At 37.4% G+C, this 10,584-nt stretch overlaps 1 protein-coding gene across 1 annotated transcript; it reads right to left on the reverse strand.

The window, feature by feature from the left end:
• Window positions 1-252: 252 nt before the first annotated feature.
• Window positions 253-3,078, reverse strand: LOC131219001 (UDP-galactose/UDP-glucose transporter 3-like). The gene is made up of 3 exons (XM_058213945.1): window positions 2,884-3,078; window positions 1,986-2,083; window positions 253-1,813 (listed from the first exon to the last, which is right to left on the reverse strand). Exons 1-3 carry the CDS (start codon window positions 2,985-2,987, stop codon window positions 1,680-1,682), a joined length of 336 nt encoding a protein of 111 aa, XP_058069928.1. The 5' UTR covers window positions 2,988-3,078; the 3' UTR covers window positions 253-1,679.
• Window positions 3,079-10,584: the final 7,506 nt, after the last annotated feature.

The raw sequence follows: 10,584 nt of genomic DNA on the forward strand, positions 1-10,584 counted from the left end.
CAAACTCTCATGATAAAAGGTCAAGAACTACAACTAACAATATATGGGGTTCAAGTACATCACATATAAAAAAAGTCTTTACACAAACGAATAAAAGACGCACCTGGAATCATTTTTGAGGATTTCACTAAGACCTAAACACATACATAACAACATAATGTTACCTTGAATTGTTAGAGGAAATTACCATTTACTTTCAAAATTACAAGTGTTGACAACATCAACTTTATGCAACAAATCAATGAACTAGAGCAGAACTGCATAAACTATTCCAATACACAGATGGCATTCTTCTATAGAAAATCAATCAACACATGTTGCTACATGTTTAATCGATATAAAACGTTAACTTACAAACATGGGCTGCATTTGGATGCTCAATGAAACAGAAATGCAATAATTCAATTCAATAAAGTTGAAATGACGCCCACTTTCTACGCTGAATTGAATTGCTATAATTCAGTTCTAATTGGCACCAAAATGTACCCCATTGGTAATCAAATGAACCAAACACTATCCGAAATGAGTTCAGGCTCCTGTTTGCTGAGGAAAGGATATCTTATATTAATTCAAATCCCTCTAAAATGGTGCCAGACCAATAAACATACTTAGGCAACAGAAGTTTAGCATTCTAACTAATCAGACACTCCCAAAGTGATCCTCTCACAACGAGAGGGCAAAGATGGCTTAAGGAAAATCAAAGGCAATTAAGAACCTTTGGACCTAAAATATCAATGCAATGAAATGGATGGCTGACCTCGGTGTGCAGCAGGGTTGTCAAACAAGTCGTAAAGACTCAAACAATGAGCTGTTGGATGGGCTGCCAAAACGCGATGAACAAACTGCTCCCCAAAGTCCAAACTATCAGTACAGGAAATCAGCCTTTTAATACTTACGTAGTCATCGGCAGGTGCCCATGAAAGTATGGTTCAAAAGAAATCTATCTACAATTTTTGGACGAGAAAACAAAGAGGAGCTTGATGAGCAATGGGGAAAAAGGGGGGTCATGCTCATTTCATAGCTTTCTAGAGAATTTCATCCACATCACAAGGCAGAAGCAGCCCTTATTTCCAACACAAGAAGATAGCAACTTATACCCTATCCTTGAAACTTTGAATTTCCCATCCCCTACTTCAAAACCTTCATTTATGTTGATTCAACCTAATTCTGTAACTGACAGTACCAAATGGTTGCCTAAGAATACCTCTGTAATTAGTCCATGTACTAGCTAGAGTTTCATCAACAAACGATAGTATTCTGCACTTATTTTGTAGTACCCTTCGTCGATATCAATTTAGAATTTAAAAAACTTGAGAATTGCAATAAAGTGTTTATGCTTATTGCAATCAGGTAGCTTCCACGTAATCCCGGAGAGAATTCTATTCATCATCTAAGCGTTATCTCAATTTACTTGGGGTCCTAGAGAGATTTGTGTTCCATTAGAATATTTCCAGAAGTGAAATTTTGAATTGGGTCACCCAAAAAGGAACCATTAACCAGGGGAAAAAAGAAAAAGAAAAAGAAACCGATGTGTTCAAACCTCAAGACTTGACCTTCAACTACTAGTTTGAATCTAAGCATCTTGCAGGAGCATCACTATAATCAGTAAAAGCATCTTCCAGAACCATCACTATAATCGATAAAGCAACCATATCAAAACTGAATCAAGGAACAGTTGATCATGCCTGTGCTGGGTAACTACTGTACTTCAATGCTTCAATTCCCATTGCCGGACCAATCGTGTTTGTGATGCTGGCACTCCAATAACTCCACCATGGAGCACCACCGGTACTTCTGGACCATAGCTTTATCACTGTTCAACAATCCAAAGATAATTTTAAGTGTACAGTGTAGCTTCATATATTAAGGAAACACGCTACCCCAAAACTTTTTTCTTAAAAGGCACAAAAAATTGTTTCTTTAGTAGGAAACAGAAACACTGACTAAAAAACATCAAAAAAAAAAAAAAAAACTCAGCAACTTACTTATCAATGACCAAAGAAAACAAATGACATTTTGTACAAGGTTCAAAAATGACAGGTGTTCGAACCGCTTCCCATCTGGGCCAAATTGCTTGGTGGACCTGAAATCAAGATGAGGCTATGTTAGATCTTATTTCAACTAAGAAAAGACGACAAAAACCTGTCCCGCATATTTCAATAATCTAAGAAAAGTGTAATCCAGTTAAGATCAGACAGTTGGAACTTTGCATTCTACTCGAGGAGAGCATCATTTCACTGAAGCTGTTTCTGTGGGATTCAATTACTTCGACATTACAGAATTTGAGATTCAAGAACAGCATTTCACACAGAAGTAGTTTTGTGCAATCAGATGCACCAATGCGAAAACATTACCAAAAAAAATGCAGTAAAATAAACAAGCTGCACCTTACTCAGGTGCATTGGGTATGTGGGGCCCATCGTTGCTAAAGAACAGCACAAAATTACTCCCAAACCGAATAATCCAAACCATCAAGTTGATAGCGATTCAATGGGCAGTTAAAAATGGAATGATTGACGGTCCAAATTCCACGAGCAAAATCAGTGTGAATTTCGATCTACAGTCAGTCAGAAATAGGGCAGATGATTTGGATAGCTCGGATCGGGTGCCACAACTTAAGAAATGGCAGTGAACTATCAATTACGCAATCGCCTTTTCCTCAAAATGATTTAGTGAAAATGCAAGTACAAAATACATTAACTTTATGCCCTTGAAATTTCAAGAACGAAAAAGAAAATGGAAATCTCCCATCCAAATGCTCATTCGAGATCCAGGACTAAAGAAAACTCCCCATTTTCTCCATTCGTTCGAGCGCGAAAAACAATTCACGAACAGAAGCGAGAAATCAAAGAATCGGAGAGAGAGAGAGATCTGAGTACTGACAGAGTTTCCTGAAGAACGCCTTGTGAGATATACGCCGACCAGATCCCAGCGACGCAGAAGGCCAACACCAGAACTCGGCCGATTCCGGTGGCGTTGCCTTCCATTGCGGCGAGAATAACGCCGGAAAACTGAAATTCGGCGAGGTTTCCCGGCGAGGAAAAGAGGAGCGGAAGAAATCGTCCGATTCAGCGGAAGTAAGAACGTGAGTCCGTCTTTCTTCGGAAATATATAACCTGTTTGGATTCACGTTTTGGCTGTATTGTATTGTATTCCAGAACTGTTCACTTGGGCGATATTCAGCTAACCAATGTTTGTACGGGATGTATTGTCCCAGCATATATACAATTTCATGTCAGATCAATGTTTGGAAACGACATATAAGGGCCACACATTGTGTGTGTGTGTACATACACACATATTGGTAGTCTGTGTTTATTAAGCGTATTAGTACATGCTCAGACATTCTATCTCAAATGGGGCCAGTCTTGTTGTTGTAATTCATCCCTATGGTCTATCTCGTTCTGGTACATGAATAATGACCGTTCTACCAGTGTCCCCACTTGGATTCACCTGTTTAACAGTATGGATGTCATAAAAAAATGTCACAACGTCCTTATAATCTATCACACAGTACACATCAACAACATCAGGTTTAGTCAATATGTGCCTGGATGCTGGGGATACATTTTTTAGGACTAAGAAGACCATGGGCCCCACTTGGGTTAAAAGGCCATTTGGAAGGATCCTGACCATTCATTCGTTATCACCCTGTTCGATTGACGTCTTTAACGGCATGGATGTCCTTTCCAATGGCATAAATTTCACGAAGCGTAAATTATCTTGATCGTTCATCGCTTTTCCACGGTGAAGATCAAATATCAGTGAATATATTTCACTATTTGGAAATATCAATATATATATATATATATATATATATATATATACCAAATTAGTTCAAAAACATCAACATGTCAATGTGTGATTGGTGTATTCCGAATCCCTTTTGAATGTCTGTGAAAAAACAGTGCACGATAAAACCAGAGGACCCAACCATCATGTTTTATCAAAAAAAAAAAAAAGGAAAAAAAAAACATAGCTATTTCTTTCTCCTCAGCCATACATATACTACAAGCAACAAAACAACCAGATACCGGCATAAAAAACCAACAATCCAAACAGCATACGAAGAAGCGGAGCCATGCAAGATTCGTATCCAACTTCAGCAACAGGGACCCTCTCAGCCTTGCCATCTTCACGGACATTCTTGGTGCCGATTATGGTTCAATCTGTGAGAGCGGCTACATAGTTGCCACTGTCCATTGTTGAGGGACGATAAGATGTACGAATAGCCCCACCCACTTCTAGTTGTATGCCGCGTGGTTCGATCGGTGAAAGAAGCCTAAATGATATAGTTGTAATCTTTTTTGCTTTGACCAACAAAATTTCAAATAATATGAGATAAACAGTATCCAACAAACCTGATACTCATTCCAGGCTTGCGTAGCATCTTCAAAAGTCTTGAACGACTTATGTCTGCATCCACTAAATCCGTTAACTTGAGCATTACATGCATCCCATGTTGCATAGATCCCAGGATTTCCTCCCGACAAACACCACATAATATTTTTGCTTCATTCCACTGCAAGAATTAATAAATGCCTGTACCGGTAGGATATCTGAATTGACAAAAAAAATAAAAAATAAAAAAACTGAAAAAAAAAGAAGAAAATTTCATCTTCCTTTTGCCTCTACTTGTACTATATAATCTCCATATTACTAGACTTTTGAAGATGTTGGCACCAAATTTCGTTTCTTTCGGTAATAGGTTGCAAATTGATCCCCATAGCCACATTTGCAAATAAAATGAAATGTTCAAGTCAACAACGTTCCACAGAACTCGTTCATACATTGACAATATTATTAAATCTCCTTATCACTTGGATAAATTTGCAAACACAGGTGAGCTTCAGACCTTTCACTGATCTCAAGGCCCTGAATTAAAAAATAATCTGTCAAGTTTAATGCAAGTGAAAAGTGTATCAGTCCATAATGTTATATTCATATTGAGATTCAACATTAAAAGCTTCTCAATAGCAGAATTATTACCAATATTACTTTGTTTTCTTTACAATAAGACGAAGTAAACCAGGTGATTTACACGAAAACAATAAACTGTATTAGTCTTACATACTACATCTCTTAGCAGAGCTTTGTATATTTCTGAAAATATATAAGGGAGGTAAAGAGAATATTAAAAAAAAAATTGCCATAAATTTTACTAAGACAGTTAAAGTTCAGAAATTGCATTGAGCAATGCAACAACCCACCAAATTCAAATTGAGTAGATGAAGGTTTGGGTAGCTTGGGGGAGTGGGGGTAAAGAGAACTGCATCCGAACTCTTAGAAACTCAACAAATCAGATTGAACATTACCTTTAACAATTCAGAAGAAGTAGAGTAATAAACAATGTTTGAATTCACTCAGGTTTAGGCCCTTATCATTATCATAATCAGCTAACCTTTATCCTAGCTGATTTCTGTCTACAACATGCTCTCTGTACTGATTACGTTAGGACCTTAAATGAGACAGATATGTATAATTACAGTAGCAACCATACTAATAAACCTCCGCTGGATTATGAACTTTCACAATACCAGTTATACTATCAGGAAAATTTGATAGATCAAATAAAAGGGTTTGTGAAAAGTAAAGACATTACCAGTAACAATCCGAGATAACCGTAAGTGAGGAGTGTCTTAATCCACGTCAGTTACCCATGACAAAGGTATATCAGTATAATTTTCAGAACAGTAACCAGCAAAACCAATGTACAGCAGAGATGAATAAATTACGAATGTCAAGGTGTATCAGAAAATAGGACATAAAAGAGTATTAATACAGAAATGACATAAGAACCAGACTGAAATGTATCTCCATTATCAAAAAAAGATAGGGAGATTGGTATAGAAATATATATAAGTCTACAGCTTCAACCTGCAAGTAGTATCAACAGTACAACGGTAATAGCTTCGCAAACAGTTAAATAGAACAGTCCATGCAGTACAACATTAGCAGTGCTGCTCCAGCAGCATATGTATCATCCAGAAAAGATTAAAGTTAATAAATGTAAACCGAGCCATGACAGACTTGAAAAAAAAAGAAGTTAATACAGCAAACCATCCAAAAAATCACATACTCTAAATAAGAAAAAAGTCAAGTGATATGAACCACGTACCCTATTCTCAATCCACACCACAAAGAAGAAGGATCACTTTTTCTATCCATTCCTTCCTGCGTTCATGACCCATCTTTATAAAATACCCTGCACTGACTACATCAGTCTGTAAGAACCTTGTAGCACGAATTTGGTCTTCATATGAAAAACCATCCACCTCTTCCAGGATACCCAGCAACCGCTGAACATGCATCATGCTTTTTCCTTGACCCAATGTAATGGTCAGGTTCTTAACGGCTTCATCCACTTCCCCCATCTTCTCGCCAATATGTTCACTCAACCTGCACCTCCACCCACGGCTTATCTCACTCCCCTCTATACGGCTATGACGAGAACCTGAAGTGGCTTCCATTGGGCTTTTGTTAGCATCTTTTGCTCGATTTAATAAGGATTCTTCACCACCTTGAACTCGAGGAGGGGGCCTCCAGTCATCCTCGTCAGAGGATGACAAATGTACTGTCTGGGAAGCCCCCTCATCCGACTCATCGTCAGAGTTGAACTCGTCACGACTACGCCTTTTTCCTGATATCAAAGAAGAATATGCCGTACTAGCAAATTCACCGTAGGCACAATCATTGTCAAACATGAACGCAAGGTCTTCCCATTTTTCAATATGTTTGCCTCACACCCGTTTGGCGTAGGGGTGTGTCTGTACACACAAAGACATAATGCTTTCATCAATTTTGTAAAATCAAACTATACAAACTTTAAAAGCATTTATATGTGAATATTATACCGCGATGTATCCATCCCATACATCCTCTGTAGGAAGAACCATCTTGTTTTGTTTGTCCCATCCAAAACCTGAGGCATTGAGCATGTCCTTTATTGCCCACTACAGCCTCTTTAGGGTTCGTAAGTGATTAGAAATATGATGGTTCTCTAGCAAAATGCCACAAGTATCGTAGATTACTTTAATCGTGGCCTTGTATGCTTCGGGTTTAAACCCGACGTCACTTTTAAGTCCTAAATTCACCTGTTCCACCAACCCATCAACCAATGCGTTATCCATGTTGTCTGTCCATTGAAGTCTACTAACTTTACGTGGACCGCCTACACTACGCCCTGGCTGGGATACACATTTTGGGGATGGGCCTTTGCAGGAGGGAGTATGCTTTTTCTTAGGAGTTCCAATTAATTCAGTCAGTGAACTCGGGCACTGGTTTGAAGCAACACCCTTCTTTGGAGGGGATGACTCCACATCTTTCTTTCTCGAGTCCTTGACAGTGCTCCTTTGAAAATTCATCAAACCTACAAGCAGAAAATGTAAAGAGAGATATAACAGCTACAGTCAATTAATGCAGTATAGTACTGAGTTAAAGTTTAGACATAATGGCATTCAACACGAATATTAAACATAATATCCCAAACTTGGTGAAAATATGTGAAAATATTCCCGCTTTCAACTAAGCGGATCATTACATAAATTAGGAAACATAAGTCCGTTGTCTTATGCGTGGAAGACTGTCATTCCACATTCTTTCAACAATCTCGTCTCTCTTCCTTGTCCACTCATCACGTGCGCGATCCATCAACCGAGCTAATGCTTATCCTTCATCTATTGAGATTATATCTATAGGGGATGGTGCAACATCCTCTATACTGTCCCCATTGTCCTCAACTACCTCAGCCAGTCCATCATCGCCGCTAATACGAATGAAATTATGAATGACACAGCAAGCTATAACAATTTTCACTTGCGTTATAAACTTGAATTGAGGATGAGTACGTAGAATAGGGAAACAATATTTTAAAATGTCAAATGAAGCTCTATGACATTTCGCAACTGTGCGTAACGATAATTGAAAAGTTCCTTTTTATTGGCAGGCTTCCTTCCAGTACGATACTCGTTCAAGTGATATCGCACACCTCGATAGGGTGTCATAAAGCCAAACGAATGTACATATCCAGCGTCAACAACATAATATTTTTCTAGACAATTACAAGATATGTTTCAGATATCCATCATACATAAGTACCCACAGAAAAAATAATCATCCCTTATATGCAATTACCATGTGGAATAAGAAAACAGTCAGGGCAACGGGTGAGTGCATTTTGTAACATACCAGCATTGGATGCGGATCCATCCCAACCAGCAGGCACATATACAAATTTCATATCAAAAATACATGCGGCCAAGACATTTAGTGATAGAAATCCTTTCCTATTTCTGAAAGTGGAGCTTTTTTCTTTTGGCAAATAAGCTGGGATATGGGTACCATCTAGGGCCCCGATACAATCCTACAATCAGAAGGATGGCATATGATCAGTTCATCCATTAACTATCAACTTATAATTTAGGAATTTCTCCAACATATCTTCAAGTTTAACTGAAATTATGAACTCCACAAAGGATTGTCGAAAATTTCCTTGGGTATGTGTAAACTAGGAAACCTCACGTACTCGGGATATAGACCGATTATGGCATCCAGCACTCTACTAAAGTGTCTACTCACAGTCTCACCAGATCGTACAAAACGATGACCAATCACACGATTACGTATGTTATGTCCGACAGTGTAAAGAAATATTACAAACTGCTCCTCCATGCTACATTTCCTGCTATCGAAAAGTAATTTTCGATCCCTCAACAGCGAACATAATTCAAAAAAATTGTCCTACCCATCCTCAGCTGCGCAAGACACTCAGTATCACTCTTACATATAATTCGACTTATAAACCTATCACTCTCAATCTGGCTTTCATTGGGTTTAGCCTTTATACAGTAACGGCGATAATATTCAGCCGCTTCCATTACAGTTACTGCAGTTGCAATGGTGGTTATGGTAGCGGATATTTCACTCTCATGACAATCACTGTCAGATGATCTATCATCGGAATATTCCGCACTTTCGGAAGCCATGACAATTTTAAGGGAACTTAAAAAATGATCTGATTGACAATTAGAAGAAAACGTAAATTTGACTAGTATATAAACATGTATACATACTACATCAAACTTATACAATTGAAAATATTTGATAATACACTTGTTTATTCAATCTGTATATATTTTTTTTCTTGTAGGCCCTTTTTTTTAAAGATTGCATAGTAACTTATCAAAACATGCTGGTTCTCACTAGGATATATATTATCGTCAGTGAACAGATTGATACATCCCATTTAATAATAGCAGAATTAGAAGATATACAGGAAGTTAAAAATTATAGATTAAACACTGGTTTCTTATATCAGTTATTTTTTTATGAGATAATTTTTTAACTTACTGCTAAACAGATTGATACATCAAAATAGTATACATCAATTTAACAGGATGTACACAGTTAGAAAGACTGCAGGAATCACTTGGTTCTTCAATCAGTCAATGAAGATATTAGAATAGATTCTTTTAACAGCAAATAATAACAGAATTATACAAAGTACAGTAGACTGAACAACAAATTATGCCTCTGAGAATTTTTTATCGTTCTAACTCAAATCGATACGTGAAGCATGTTAACAGCAGAAAAAACATATATACTCAAAATTCATAATAACTGTTAAACCATATGTTTCAGGCTTTTCAGTTATTTTTTAATTCTGTTACAATTTTTTACTTTCTGCTGAACAGTATTGAGACCTGAAAACTGTTAACATCAAGTGATTCATGTACACAAAGTTAGAAAGAGTATATGAACCACTTGGTTCTTCAATCAGTTAATGAAGATATTAAAATAGATTCTTTTCACAGCAGATAATAGCAGAATTATAAAAAGTACAGCAGAGTTAAGAGCAGAATCAACAACAAACTTTTCTAATCCCTCAACCTCAGATTGAAACATCAAACATGTAAAGGTCAGAATCATCTTCATGTTGAGTATGTACAGTATATAAACAGAGTACATAATTAAACAACTTGTTAGTCAATATGTGTAACGCCCTGAAAATCGGGGGTCGAGCAGGAGCCCAACTCCCGAGTTCCAACACATCACTTATGCGACATAGAAAATGATGATTAAATGTTGTCTGTATTAATGCCTTAAACATGAGTGGGATTATACCAAACAACATATCATACTTCAGAGACAGTTAAATTTCGCAAGCGAAAGACTATGATAATTATATAAAATGTATAAACTGTTGTAAGTCTCCAAAGTGTGAACATGTTACCAGGCTAAACATATACATGTATACTCCCAAAATGGACAAAGTGAATATACATGGGTGCTCCAAATTGTAAAATGACAAGTGTAATGGCATCTAGACAGCATCCCTGCAACCCCGTCGATCAGAACACGGTCTACATAGACCCGCCTGATAGCTGCATATAGGAGAACTCCTCCTCATCATCGTAAAAGTCCGGCTCTACCTTGAAAGCATCGCCATCATCTACATCTACAAAAGGGTCTGATTAGTGTTTAAAACACCGTCCCAGAAGTGGGAGTGATGATCAACTCAGTGGAGCTATAAAGCAAAGGTCAACATGTTATCAATTCAGTCAAGCAATAATGATAAAGTAGTAT

Source organism: Magnolia sinica, chromosome 11 (genome assembly GCF_029962835.1).
Source record: "Magnolia sinica isolate HGM2019 chromosome 11, MsV1, whole genome shotgun sequence".
Classification (NCBI taxonomy): Eukaryota; Viridiplantae; Streptophyta; class Magnoliopsida; order Magnoliales; family Magnoliaceae; genus Magnolia; species Magnolia sinica.